Raw genomic sequence first — 15,706 nt, forward strand, 5'->3', positions numbered from 1 at the left:
TTTTATTTTGAAATAATTTCAAACTTACATAAAAGTTGAAAGAATAGTATAAAAAACTCGCATATACCCTTTTCATGGATAAAACAGTTGTTAACATTTACCTTTATCATTCCCTGACTCCATAAATCTAAATACATATATATATTACAAATATATATGTATATGTATTACAAATATTTATATACATATATTGTATATATTTGAGAGTAAGTGGCAGCCATCACACATACCGTTACCTCAAAATACTTCAGTAATATTTCAATGTTTATTTCCTAAGAACAAGAACATTCTATTCTATAATCACAGTTCAGTTACAAATTCAGCAAATTTAAAATTGATAAACTGATGTTATCTAAGCTGTGGTCAATATTCATAGTGCAATTGAATTGCTACTCTTCCTAATTAGTACTAAAACAAAAGTTTTGACATCTTGGCATCATACTAAATATTTTTGGAGCATTAAAATTAATATATTAAGTGATTGCTTTCAGATATGGATATCAATTTTTTGCCTTTCTATTTTTAGAATTGTAGATTATATCACTCAACAAGTTTAGGTATTGTTATTGGCTCATAATAGTTTTATACTGGACCTGTATTTCTTTGTATTCTGAATTCCCTACTGATAGATTAAGTTTAATTACTTGGAGAATGTGCAGATAATATAGCTTTTGTTCACTGTTTCCTTAGATAGATGTTTATTTGGGGAATCTCATATGATTCCTTATTAAAATCTTAAGGATTTGGTAGGCATCAATCATGTCTTTCTGGATTAACAAGTTATTACCTAGTAGTTTGACACAATTAGTCTATTATCATTACTCTTTATCATAAAGTTGAGAAGTTACACTGATATTGATGTTGGGACTTACTTGAAAAAATACAGTAAAAACTGGCAAAAAGAAGCGAATTCGCAACATGTGTTATTATTTCTATCAATTTGTAAATTCTTTCCACAACCAAGCATATCTAGGTGAAAAAAATTGAGACATTTGCCAATAAGAGATAAGGTAAGTGACTTTGTTGATGTCACATGATAAATCACTGGCATAGTGAAAACCTAGTTTTTCTGATACCTAACCTAGTGTTCTTTTTATGAGATACACTGTTTTCCTGGTGTAAAGAGAATTAATTTAAATCACAATTTTTACATGGCTGTGGGCAATCTAGAAATGTGTCTGGTACTAATAGCTGTTTCTAAACCTTAAAAACATATGGAAAGTAGAACAATAGACAGCATGTGGTCAATAGATAAACAGCTACTAAAACTTAACACTGAAATTGAATCAAGCACTATGCTACCTCTACAATATACAATTCTAGGGCTATATTTTCATATGGAAACTCTTTAAGATATGAGAGGTTATTTATACTTTCAAGTAAATAATTGTAAATACAGAAATTATTTTTTCAAATGGGAGTCTTGATGAGAATATATTGAAAATGGTTCTTTTAGTCTTTAAACAGTTTTATTTTTTATCAGTATTAGCATCAGTCTACTTTATCCTATACCCTTTTAAGAAAATTTTGTTTATTTCTTTAGAGAGAGAGAGAGAGTCCCAAGCAGGCTCCAAGTGGTCAGCACGGAGCCTGATATTGGGCTCGAACTCACAAACTAGATGATTGTGACCTGAGCTGAAACCAAGAGTCGGACACTTAACCAACTGAGCCACCCAGGCGCCCCTATCCCATACCTTTTTGATAAATAATAGGACTTTTTCCCTGTTTATCAGGGGTTAGCAAGCTATTTCTGTAAATAGCCAGATAGTAAATATTATAGGCTGTACAGGCGATATAGTTTCTGTCATAAATACTCAGCTCTGCCTTTTTAAAAAATGTTTGAGAGAGAGAAAGAGAGCATGAGCAGGGGAGGGGCAAAAAGAGAGAGGGAGAGAGAGAGGATCCCAAGCAGGCTCTACTCCATGAGCACAGAACCCATCATAGGGCTTGAACTCACGAACCATGAGATCATGACCTGAGCTGAAATCAAGAGTCAGAGGCTTAACTGACTGAGCCATCTAGGTACCACCTCAGCTCTGCTTTTATAGAGTGAAGGCAGAGATAATATGTAAGGAATGGGCATGGCTGTGTTACAGTGAAACTTTATTTGCAAAAACAATCATCTATCTGCAGAGTACAGTTTGCTGAGCCTATACATATATGTAGATCTCAACACTGCCTGGACATTAGGGACTTGGGGAGCCTTAAAGAACCGTAGACACGCCACCCTCTGAGATTCTGATTTAATTACTCTGAGGAGGGAACCAAGACATTGGCACATCTTTAAAATTCTTCAGGTGATTCTAATATGCAGCTACAGTTGAGATCTACTGATTTATGATCTTTAAAAAGCTCAAATGTGTTAATAATCTTTTGAAGAGAAATGACAGTTCCGTAAACCATTCTAGACACAGGAGATATAAAGATAGGTAATACAGAGTTCTACTTTTAAAAAATTAGTCTAGCAGGGTAATATATTACACTGTATGTTAACTAACCAGAATTTAAATAAAAATTTGAAAAAAATTAGTCTGACGGTAACAGATTAGTAAAATGGACAGATTACAGTAAAATGAAAGATTAATGACAGTAAACAGTAAGAAGGTATGATGAACAAAAGGAGAGAGTAAATGAACAGAAATGTAGTTGAGGGAAGAATGAATGGTTGGGAGAGTGGGAGAATGAGTTGGATGGGAGAAAGTGTAAGTGGGGGTTAGGAATAGTATCAGGGTAGTTTAAGTGTTATGACTAGGATAAATGAGAAAGAGTATGTAGTGGGGGCTGGTGTTGGACAGTAAGGGAATAAAGATTTGTGGTACCATCACTGCTTTCTAGATGCTGATGTTGAAAGACAAACTATTGGGGTAATTATCTTGGTTTATCTTTTCATATTTACATGTGTAGTTCCAAGTTACAGAGACGGAGAGATAATATTTTTTAAGACCAAATAAATGTGTTGTAAAGCACAGGACATATTTGCTGGTAATGTGTGGTTTTGGAGATTGGCATTTTGCATATCATTCTGTCCTTGCCATTTTGCATATCATTCTGTCCTACCTTTTATCTTTTTTAAAAAATTTTTTAACATTTATTTTTGAAAGACAGAGTGAGACAGAGCACGAGTTGGGGAGGGGCAGAGAGAGAGGGGGGACACAGAAGTCCTACCTTTTATCAAATAGTACTCACCTAGCATACCCACATAAACATTTTATTTTTTAAAATTTACTTATTGAAATTCAAGTTAGTAAACATACAGTGTAGTATTGGTTTCAGGAGTAGAACCCAGTGATTTATCACTTCCATGTAACACCCAGTGCTCATCCCAACAAGTGCCCTCCTTAATGCCCATCACTCATTTAGCCCATCCCCCCCCCCGACCTCCCCTCCAGCAACCCTCAGTTTGTTCTCTTTATTTAAGAGTCTCTTATGGTTTGCCTTGCTCTCTGTTTTTAACTTATTTTTCTTTCCTTTCCACTATGTTCATCTGCTGTGTTTCTTAAATTCCACATATGAGTGAAATCATTTATTTGGTTTTTTTGTCTTATTTCTCTCAGCATAATACACTCTAGTTACATCCACGTTGTTGCAAATGGCAAGATTTCATTCTTTTTTTTTTACAGTGAAACTCAATATGTATTTCTATTTAATCACAACAATTAGAAAATATCTTTTAAAACTACAATCTATCACAGCGTCAAAAATAACAAAATAAATTAATTGATAAATATAACAAACTTATATAAGGTTTACACTCTGAAAATTATGAGACATTATTAAGAAAAATTAAGAAAACACATATTGGGAGAAAGTTAATCATATTCCTGGACTGGGAGACTCACTATTATTAAGGTGTACAATTATCTTGAAATTTATTTATACATATAATGCTGTCCAAAACAAACTCCCAGTAGGCTCTTTTATGAAAACTGATAATCCAGGGTGGTTACATGGGTACACTCATTTGTCAAAACTTATAAAACTAAACACTTAGAATGACAGGTAAATTACGTGGATAAAGTTGATTTTTAAAATGAATAATGTTTTACCCAGTAGACGACACCTTAGAAATGAGGTAATTTTATTTAGATAAAGTCCTATAGAATGTATTAATTAACTAATTAATTAATTAGTTTTTTATTTTTAACTTGTTTTATTTTTCATTTTTTTTAATTTACATCCAAATTAGTTAGCATATACTGCAACAATGATTTTAGGAGTAGATTCCTTAGTGTCCCCTTCCCATTTAGCCCATCCCCCGTCCCACAATCCCTCCTGTAACCCTCAGTTCTCCATATTAATGAGTCTCTTCTGTTTTATCCCCCTCCCTGTTTTTATATTATTTTTGTTTCCCTTCCCTTATGTTCATCTGTTTTGTCTCTTAAAGTTCTCATATGAGTGAAGTCATATGATTTTTGTCTTTCTCTGACTAATTTCATTTAGCATAATATCCGCCAGTTCCATTCACGTAGTTGCAAATGGCAAGATTTCATTCTTTTTGATTGCCAAGTAATACTCCATTGTATATATATACCACATCTTCTTTATCCATTCATCCATCAGTGGACACTTGGGCTGTTTCCATACTTTGGCTATTGTTGATAGTGCTGCTATAAACATGGGGGTGCATGTGTCCCTTCAAAATAGCACACCTGTATCCCGTGGATAAATGCCTAGTAGTGCAGTTGCTGGGTTGTAGCGTAGTTCTATATTTAGTTTTTTGAGGAACCTCCATACTGTTTTCCAGAGGGGCTACACCAGCTTACATTCCCTCCAGCAATGCAGAAGAGATCCTCTTTCTCCTCATCAACATCTGTTGTTGCCTGAGTTGTTAATATTAGCCATTCTGACAGGTGTAAGGTGATATCTCATTGTGGTTTTGATTTGTATTTACCTGATGATCAGTGATGTTGAGCATTTTTTCATGTGTCGGTTGGTTATCTGGATGTTTTCTTTGGACAAGTGTCTGTTCATGTCTTTTGCCCATTTCTTCACTGGATTATTTGTTTTTTGGGTGTTGAGTTTGATAAGTTCTTCATAGATTTTGGATACTAACCCTTTCTCTGATAAGTCATTGGCCAATTTCTTCTCCCATTCTTTAGGTTGCCTTTTAGTTTTGCTGATTGTTTCCTTCGCTGTGCAGAAGCTTTTTATTTTGATGAGGTCCCAGTAGTTCATTTTTGCTTTTGTTTCCCTTGTCTCCAGTGACATGTTGAGTAAGAAGTTGCTGTGGCCAAGATCAAAGAGGTTTTTGCCTGCTTACTTCTCGAGGATTCTAATGGCTTCCTGTCTTACATTTAGGTCTTTCATCCATTTTGAGTTTATTTTTGTGTATTGTGTAAGAAAGTGGTCCAGGTTCATTCTTCTGCATGTCACTGTCCAGTTTTGCCAGTACCACTTGCTGAAGAGACTGTCTTTATTCCATTGGATATTCTTTCCTGCTTTGTCAAAGATTAGTTGGCCATATGTTTGTGGGTCCATTTCTGGGTTCTCTATTCTATTCCATTGATCTGAGTGTCTGTTCTTGTGCCAGTACCACACTGTCTTGATGATTACAGCTTTGTAGTATAGCTTGAAGTCTGGGATTGTGATGCCTCCTGCTTTGGTTTTCTTTTTCAAGATTGCTTTGGCTATTTGGGGTCTTTTCTGGTTCCATACAAATTTTAGTATTATTTGTTCTAGCTCTGTGAAGAATGCTGGTGTAATTTTGATAGGGATTGCATTGAATATGTAGATTGCTTTGGGTAGTATCGACATTTTAACAATATTTGTTCTTCCTATCCAGGAGCATGGAATCTGTTTTCCATTTTTTTGTGTCTTCTTCAATTTCTTTCGTAAGCTTTCTATAGTTTTCGGTGTATAGATTTTTCACCTCTTTGGTTAGATTTATTCCTCGGTATTTTATGGTTTTTGGTGCAACTGTAAATGGGATCAATTCCTTGATTTCTTTTTCTGTCGCTTCGTTGTTGGTGTAGAGGAATACAACCAATGTCTGTGTGTTGATTTTATATCCTGCAACTTTTCTGAATTCATGAATAAATCTTAGCAGTTTTTTGGTGGAATCTTTAGGGTTTTCCATATAGAGTATCATGTTATCTGTGAAGAGTAAAAGTTTGACCTCCTCCTGGCCAATTTGGATGCCTTTTATTTCTTTGTGTTGTCTGATTTCAGAGGCTAAGAATTCCAATACTATGTTGAATGAGAGTGGCGAGAGTGGACATCCCTGTCTTGTTCCTGACCTTTGGGGGAAAGCTCTCAGTTTTTCCCCATTGAGGATGATATTAGCATTGGTTTGTTCGTATATGGCTTTTATGATCTCCAGGTATGCTCCTTCTATCCCTACTTTCTTGAGGGTTTTTATCAAGAAATGATGCTGTGTTTTGTCAAATGCTTTCTCTGTATCTGTTGAGAGGATCATATGGTTCTTGTCCTTTCTTTTATTGATGTGATGAATCACGTTAATTGTTTTACGGATATTGAACCAGCCCTGCATCCCAAGTATAAATCCCACTTGGTCGTGGTGAATAATTTTTTTAATGTATTGTTGGATCCGGTTGGTTAATATCTTGTTGAGGATTTTTGAATCCATGTTCATTAGGGAAATGCATAAATGTTTATAATTGTCTGTAGTTCTCCTTTTTAGTGGGGTCTCTGTTTTGGAATCAAGGTAATGCTGACTTCATAGAATGAGTTTGGAAGTTTTCCTTCCATTTCTATTTTTTGGAGCAGCTTCAAGAGAATAGGTGTTAACTTCCTTAAATGTTTGGTAGAATTCCCCTGGAAAGCCATCTGGCCCTGGACTCTTGTTTTTTGGCAGATTTTTGATTGCTAATTTGATTTCCTTACTGGTTAAGGGTGTTTTCAAATTTTCTATTTCTTCCTATTTCAATTTTGGTGTGTCTATGTTCTAGGAATTTGTCCATTTCTTCCAGATTGCCCATTTTATTGTCATATAATTGGTCATAATACTCTCTTATTGTTTTTATTTCTGCTGTGTTGGTTGTGATCTCTCCTCTTTCATTCTTGATTTTACGTATTTGGGTCCTTTCCTTTTTCTTTTTGATCAAACTGGCTAGTGGTTTATCAACTTTGTTAATTCTTTCAGAGAACAAGCTTCTGGTTTCATTGATCTGTTCTACTGTTTTTTTTTGGTTTTGATAGCATTAATTTCTGCTCTAATCTTTATTATTTCCTGTCTTCTGCTGGTTTTCGGTTTTATTTGCTGTTCTTTTTCCAGCTCCTTAAGGTGTCAAGTTAGGTTGTATATCTGAGATCTTTCTTCTTTCTTTAGGAAGGCCTGGTATATACTTTCCTCTTATGACTGCCTTTACTGCATCCCAGACGTTTTGGGTTGTGGTGTTATCATGTTCACTGACTTCCATATACTTTTTAATTTCCTCTTTAACTGCTTGGTTAGCCCATTCATTCTTTAGTAGGATGTTCTTCAGTCTGCAAGTATTTGTTACCTCTCCAAATTTTTTCTTGTGGTTGATTTCGAGTTTCATAGCATTGTGGTCTGAAAATACGCACAATATGATCTCAATCTTTTTGTACTTACTTAGGGCTGATTTGTGTCCCAGTATATGGTCTATTCTGGAGAACATTCCACGTGCACTGGAGAAGGATGTATATTCTGCTGCTTTAGGATGAAATGTTCTGAATATATCTGTTAAGTCCATCTGATCCAGTGTGTCATTCAAAGCCATTGTTTCCTTGTTGATTTTTTGATTAGATGATCTGTCCATTGCTGTGAGTGGGGTGTTGAAGTCTCCTACTATTATGGTATTACTATTGATGAGTTTCTGTATGTTTGTGATTAATTGATTTATATATTTGGGTGCTGCCATATTTGGCACATAAATGTTTACAATCATTAGGTCTTCTTGGTGGATGGACTCTTTGATTATGATATAATGCTCTTCTGCATCTCTTGATACAGTCTTTATTTTAAAGTCTCGACTGTCTGATACAAATATAGCTACTCTGGCTTTCTTTTGTTGACCATTAGCATGATAGATGGTTCTCCATCCCCTTATTTTCAATCTGAAGGTGTCTTTAGGTCTAAAGTGGGTCTCTTGTAAACAGCATATAGATGGATCTTGTTTTCTTATCCATTATGTTACCCTATGTCTTTTGATTGGAGCATTGAGTCCATTGATGTTTAGAGTGAGTACTGAAAGATATTTATTTATTGCCATTATGATGTTTGTGGAGTTGGAGTTTCTGGTGGTGTTCTCTGGTCCTTTCTAATCTTTGTTGCTTTTGGTGTGTGTGTGTGTGTGTGTGTGTGTGTGTGTGTATAAATATTTATATATTTATTTATATATTGTATTTTATATAATATTATGTATTATATATCATTATATTTTATATATAATATATTTTTATAAAGATTTTTAAATAAATATATATATTTATATATATGTAAATATTCATCTTTTCTTCTCTCCTTCTATTTTGAATGACAGCCTCGTTGGATAAAGAATTGTTGGCTACATATTTTTCTGATTCAGCACATTGAATATTTCCTGCCACTCCTTTCTGGCCTGCCAAGTTTCTGTGGATAGGTCTGCTGCAGACCTGATCTGTCTTCCCTTGTAGGTTAGGGACTTTTTTTCCCTTGCTGCTTTCATGATTCTCTCCTTGCCTGAGTATTTTGTGAATTTGACTATGATATGCCTTGTTGATGGTCGGTTTTTGTTGAATCTAATGTGGGTCCTCTGTGCTTCCTGAATTTTGATGTTTGTGTCTTTCCCCAGGTTAGGAAAGTTTTCTGCTATGATTTGCTCACACAACCATTCTACCCCTGATTTTCTCTCTTCCTTTTCTGGGACCCCTATGATTCTGATGTTCCTTTTTAATGAATCACTGATTTCTCTAATTCTTAAATTGTGCTCTTTTGCCTTAATCTCCCTCTTTTTTTCTGCTTCATTATTCACTATAAGTTTGTCCTCTATATCACGGATTCTCTGTTCTGCCTCATCCATCCTTGCCGCCGCTGCATCCATCCGTGATTGCAGCTCAGTTATAGCATTTTTAATTTCATTCTATTTTTTTACTTCTTTTATCTCTGCAGAAAGGTTTTCTAATCCGTTTTCAACTCCAGCTAGTATTCTTATTATCATGATTTTAAATTCTGGTTCAGACATTTTGCTTGTATCTGTGTTGGTTAAATCCCTGGCTGTTGTTTCTTTGTGCTCTTTCTTTTGGGGTGAATTCCTTCATTTTGTCATTTTTAAAGGAGAAAAGGTATTAATGAGGTAGAGAAATTAAAATTAAAAAAATAAAATTAAAAAATATTGTAATTAAAAATTTAAAAACACACACACACAAAAATCTAATAAATGATGCTAGATCCTACGTGTGTTTTGGTCTGGATGTTCAAAGTGGTTTGACAGATTAGAGAAAACAAAAGGGTGGAAGAAAAAGAAAAAAAGAAATCGTTTGAGAATTTGAAAAAATGAATACACTGAAGTAGACTAAAATGAGATGATGGGAGTAAAATAGAATTTGAAAGAATTTACACAAAAGTAAAAAATATAGTAAAAAAATTAAAAATATTTTTAATAAAAATTGAAAATAAAAATGAATTTTTTCTCCTTCTGTATTCAAGAAAAACAATAGTTTAAAAGGAAAAAGAAAGAAATTTGATAAGATGGACCTGCTAACAGATTGAAATAGGACTGAGATGATTTCATTTTCCCCTAGAAGTCAGACTATGTAGCGCTTTATAGTCCATAAACTAAGTAGGTGAGGATACTTGTATTCCTGAAGAGCCAGGTTGGCCCAGTTGGGCGGGGCTCAGTGTAACGGCTCTGTTCTCCACTAGATGGCGCCGCTAGCCTACTGGGGTGGGTTGTTGCAGTGCCCGTAGGTGTGTATGCGTGGGAGCTGTAAAAATGGCATCACCCAGCTACCCAGTCTCTAGTATGGGAACTGTTCTCTCCAATCAGCAATTGGACACCCGTCCTCTGTCTTCAGCTTTCATCCTCTCCCTGCTTCTTCACTGTCCGTGACCAAGCCCCAGGCAGTACCTCTCTCCCAAGTTTTGTCTCAGATGCGGCTGTTTTCCCCGGCCCCTTACTTCTGAAGGACTGCAGCTTTGACCCGTTCCGCCCCTCTGTGGGAGGGTCTCACCCAGCAATGGCCAAATGCTGGCTGCACCCAGGAACACCTGCTGGACCCTGCTGCTGCTGGTGCCCCAAGACGGGCCAGGTGCCAGCCCGCCCCAGAAAAAGTTTGCGAGATGGTGTAGCAGCAGCATTTCAGGGTATGGAAAATCACAACACACATTTAGCACCAGGATTCACCCTTAATGACCTTGTTCCAGCACCAGCGAATGTGGTCAGTTTCTGGGGTCTGCTGGGACCAGGTGGCTTCAACAGTCTCTACCAAATGCCCTTCCAGCATTGGAACTGCTTTTCCCCATGTGGCCTGAGAACCTCTCAGACCCCCCTCTGTTCCTGGGGATTCACCCTTCCCACCAGAGCACTGCCAGGTATCGAGCTGCAGAGTTGCAGACTCTGCGCTCTTGTTTACAGTCTTAATGGAATTTAAACCCTCTCCTTTCTCCCTTTTTAGTTTAGTCCCTGTGGCTGTTTCCAATTTTCCACTTTCTCTCCAGCTGCTTTTGGGGAGGGGTGCTTTTCCCGTATTCTCCCCCGCCCCAGTCTCTGTCCTCTCTCTGCCTGCAAAGATGACTCCCTGCCCACTGCCAGCTTCTCTCTCCCCATGTTCACCACTCTATGCCACGTACCTGCTGAATTCTGTGGTTCAGGTTGTGCAGATTGTTGTGTTCATCCTCCAATCAATTTTCTAGGTGTGTAGGATGGTTTAGTGTTGGTCTGGCTATATTTCATGGACATGAGACACACAAAAAACTTCATGCTCTTCCGCCATCTTGGCTCCTCCACTCATTCTTTTTGATCACCAAGTAGTAATCCAACATCTAAAAATCTTGAGTTTTTCAGACTATTTTGTATAATACCTATTGAGATAAGTGTTTTGGGTTTTGGTGGGAAGGGGCTGTTTATTTCATTAAAAACCCTAGCATTTTGTAGCTGGGAGGGAACTTAAATATAATCAAGTAACTATGACTATGAAAGTGCTTTGTAAAATGCAGACTGTTGTCTGGGTGCAAGGTAATATGTAACACAAACATTCCTCACTTATATGCGAAAAGACTAAAACTCATAAAGTTTAAATGAATTTTCTAGTCACATGGCTGGTAATAGGCAGGATGAAAAATTAAGTGTCTTTGTCCTGTTTTAATCTTTGTTTCCTACACAGCAAATTCTTAGAAAATATTTCCTACTGCATAAAAGGAGATAGAAAGCCCAGATAGCTGTATAACTATTAAAGAAATTGAATCAAAGTTTTAAAATCTTTCCACAAGATTCTTTTTATAGGCAAATTCTACCCAAAATTCATGGAATATATCAATACAAAACTATTCCAGAGAATAAAATAAGAAGGCATACTGTCTAACTCATTCTTTGCTACCAATATGACCTTGATAAAACTAAAGAAGAATAGTATGAAATAGAAAAATTAAAGGCTAGCTTCAGCCTTGAATATATATATACAGATATTTTAAATAAAATATTAGCAAACTGAATTCACTTCTATGTAAAAAGTGATTACTCAGTGTGACTAAGTTGCATCGTTCTCCAGCAATGCAAAGTTGATTTTACATGTGAAAATCTGTAGTGTCACTCCTCACATCAACAGATTAAAGAAGATAATGGTCTTCATAATAGAGGCACAAGAGGCATTTGTGAAATTTTTACACCAATTCATAAATTTAAAAAAGAAAATATCAAGAGAAGGAACTTTCCGTAACCTGATAAAGGATGTTTACAAAATAAAAACAAAACAAACACACCTCTAAGTAGGGAAAATTTAAAAACACTCCTTTTTCAAATGGAGAACATGGATGTCTCATATTCCTGTTTTTATTTGTTATACTGGCTGCCCTAGCCAAAGTGAAGATAAAATGCATTAAAATCATAAGGATTTTAAGGAAAAGCACAAAACTGTCATTATTAACAAATTAGATTTTCTACAAAGAATACACAAAATAACACAAAGTATTAAATAAAAATAGTAAGATACTGGCAAAGTTAGCTATGAGACCAGTATACCAAAATCAGTTGATTTTGCGTACTACAATAACAGTTAGGAATTGCAATTTTAAAAAAATAACTTACTTTGTCAACAATAATTACAAGGTATCTAGAAATAAATCTAACAGAAGATAAGTAAGACCTGTTTGGAGATATTATAATACTTCATTGAAAGACATTAAAAATTCTCTAAATAAATGGAGAAATATCCCATGTAGGAAGTCAGTCTCAATTTTGTAAGTGTGTCAAGTACCCCCAAATTGATCTGCAGATTCAGTCCTATTCCATAAGATTTTTTTTCCTGGAACTGACAGACTGATTCTAAAATTTATATGAAGGCACATAATTATCAAAAGTAGTCAAAACAGTTCTGAAGAAAAGTAGTAGGGAGCTGCAGAGTGAGTGAAGACTTGTCCTACAAATATAGTAAGTTAATATAAAAGAATTTATGGCCATGTAATATTGGTATAGGTATAAACAGAATGATCAGAAAATCACAATTCAATTGAGAAATAGCCCTAAACACACAAAATTTTGATAGGGTATATGTGCTGTACAGATCATAAAGAAAGGAAGAACTATTCAGTAAATAGTACTGGAATAATTAAAAATTGGAGAAAAAATGACATTATATCCCTATCTCATACCGTATAAAAAGCCAATTCCAGATATATCAAATGTAAAAGCCAAAATTTTTAGAAGAACTTGTAAGAAATATGTGTTTGACCTTGGGATAAAGAAGGATTTCTTGGATAAGATACAGGAAATAGTATTTGTAAATGAATGATTATTAAACCTGACTACATTGAAATTAGAAACTTTTTTTTCATCAAAAGACACCATAAAAAGAATGAAAAACAATCCACAGACTGGGTGAATATATTTGCAATAATATAATCAACAAAGTATTAGTATTCGATATATATGAAGAAGTCCTTCAAATAAATAAGAAAAAGACAATCCAGTAGAAAAGTGGGAAAAAGACACAAACAGGTATTTCACAAAAGAGAATGCATGAATGAATGATAAGTATATTAAATGTTTAACATGATTAATGATAAGGGAAGTGCAAAATAAGACTACCACAAATTGTCATTTTGTGTCACTGGATTGACAAAAAATACATTTGACAGTAGCAAAATTTGGAGAGGATGTTGATCAATGGAATTCTTACACATTGCTGGTAGAACTATAAATAGGTTAATTACTTGAAAATAGGAATTAGCCTGTAGAGTGGAACATTTTCACATTATACAATCCAGGGTTTCCCTCCTGGGTATAATACCCTAGAAGAATTTTGCCTGTGTGCACAAGGAGACATGTACAAAAAGTTCATAGTGACCCTGTTTGTAATAGCAAAAAACAAGAAATAACCCAAATGTCGATCAACACAACAATGGGTAAATAAAATTGTAATATGTCAACACCCTGGAACATTATTCAGCAGTGGGAATAAGAAAATAAAAGCACTACATGCAGCTATATGGATGAATTTTAGGACCATAATGCTGAGTGAAAAGCGTAACCTTAGAACACTGGATGTGGTATGAGTTTATCCATATAAAGTTAAGAAACAGGGATGCCTGGGTGGCTCAGTTGGTTAAGCATCTGACTTCAACCCAGGTCATGATCTCATACTCCCTGAGTTCAAGCCCCGTGTGGGGCTCTGTGCCGACAGCTCAGAGCCTGGAGCCTGCTTGGGATTCTGGGTCTCCCTCTCTTTCTGCCCCTCCCCCACTTGCACTCTGTCTTTCAAAAATAAAAGCATAAAAAATTTTAAAAACAAAGATAAACAGTATTTTGGGCAAAAAATATAAATGATAAAAACCTTTTTTTTAAAAGAAAAATGATAAAATTTAAAGAATGGCTAACTTTTGGTGGAGAGATAAGTAGATATGTTAATGTAGGAGTAAGTAGAAGAAAGCTTTTGATGAAGGTTAGTGGTGGGCTCCAAAGAGTTCAATATAATATTGTGCTGTGTGATTTGTACACTTGTGTATTTTTTATCTGTATCAAATGTCATATTAAAGTAATATATTTGTTTTTCAGAAATCTGCCTCAACCTCCGAGATCCTCCAACTAACATAATTATCATTCCAGAAAAGCAGGTGAAACCTGAATGGAGATTGCCAAAATTAAATCACCGCTTTATCACAAGGTAAAATGGCCTTGTGTAAAATACCTTAAGTATTAATTTTTAACGTTAGACACTGAAACAATGTATTATTATTGCTCAAAATCTACCCCAAATTATGCCCTATCGATTATATAGATATACATTTTCACAGTCATAATTTTAGAATGCTTTTTCAGTGTTTAAAGATACAGTATTTAATAATTTTCCTTTTTTTAGGTCAGAATTGGATGATATGCCAGAAAATCATATCTGTGATGTTATTGGCATTTTAGTGTTTGTAGGAAGGGTCCAGCGGTCAAAAAAGAAAGGTAAGCTTTTAAACTTGAAAGTCATGACAGCATTTCAGTGAATAGTTCTGTGTTCATACATGCATAATTGGTTACCTTCATTTATTCTAATATTCTATCCATATAGAAAGCCGTGAAGACTTTTGGTCATATCGCTGGATTCACATTGCTGACGGGACTTCAGAACAACCATTTATAGTGGAGCTGTTTTCTACTTCTCAGCCAGAAATCTTTGAAAATATTTACCCAAGTATTCAGTCCAATATTTTTATCTTTTTATTTTTGGAAGTGGGGGGCATTGACTTAAAAAAATGTTACAGTGTACTGACTTACAGAAGAGCATGATACTGAGTTAGCAAATTCAAGCAGTGTGATAGCATGTTTAAATTTTTTCTATATTATTATATTTGGTGTTACAGAAATTAACCACCTTCTGGTTTTCTATTCAGAGTTGATTTGGGATTGAAACCAGTTTTTCAGAAAACAGGTGCTTTTATCAATGCTCATTATTAGCATTTCAGGCATAAAAGCTTAACATTCAGTGAAACTAAAGCATAGGTACTCAATTCCCTTTGTATCCATTTGAAAAATTGGCTAAGTAGACCCCAAAAAAGACAACGAAGACTTTACTAGTATAGAATTGATTGGTAGGGGATTGACATTTTGTGTAATTAAGTAAGGACAATGTAAGTATGATTTGAGTTTAAAATTTTTTTTTAACGTTTATTTATTTTTGAGACAGAGAGAGACAGAGCATGAACGGGGGAGGGTCAGAGAGAGAGGGAGACACAGAATCTGAAACAGGCTCCAGGCTCTGAGCTGTCAGCACAGAGCCCGACGCGGGGCTCGAACTCACGGACCATGAGATCATGACCTGAGCCGAAGTCGGATACTTAACCGACCAAGCCACCCAGGCGCCCCTGAGTTTTAAATTAATGTTAGATTGGTGGTATTTTAGCAGCTGGTCAGTGTTTCACTTTGGTGTTGACCTTTCCTCCTTGCATTTATTCAGATATTTAGGTATTTTTTCCACTAATTTTATTCTTTTGAAAACATTTTAGGTATGCCCTACTATATATTTTATACAACAAGTTAGTTTTCTGATCTATTATGATAAGAAAAGAAGTATATTTAATACTTTTTAGCAAATTAAATGAATT

The 15,706-nt window shown here is 35.2% G+C and overlaps 1 protein-coding gene across 1 annotated transcript in view; it reads left to right on the forward strand.

Annotated features, from left to right (window-relative positions):
• The window catches only part of RADX (RPA1 related single stranded DNA binding protein, X-linked), a 96,476-nt gene that overhangs the window by 10,768 nt on the left and 70,002 nt on the right, over window positions 1–15,706 (forward strand). Inside the window, exons 4-6 of the mRNA XM_027054891.2 lie at window positions 14,172–14,280; window positions 14,476–14,567; window positions 14,674–14,796. Coding sequence (XP_026910692.1) covers window positions 14,172–14,280; window positions 14,476–14,567; window positions 14,674–14,796 — 324 coding nt within the window. The remainder of the gene's footprint in view (window positions 1–14,171; window positions 14,281–14,475; window positions 14,568–14,673; window positions 14,797–15,706) is intronic.

The sequence above is a fragment of the Acinonyx jubatus genome, chromosome X (assembly GCF_027475565.1).
Source record: "Acinonyx jubatus isolate Ajub_Pintada_27869175 chromosome X, VMU_Ajub_asm_v1.0, whole genome shotgun sequence".
Lineage (NCBI taxonomy): Eukaryota > Metazoa > Chordata > Mammalia > Carnivora > Felidae > Acinonyx > Acinonyx jubatus.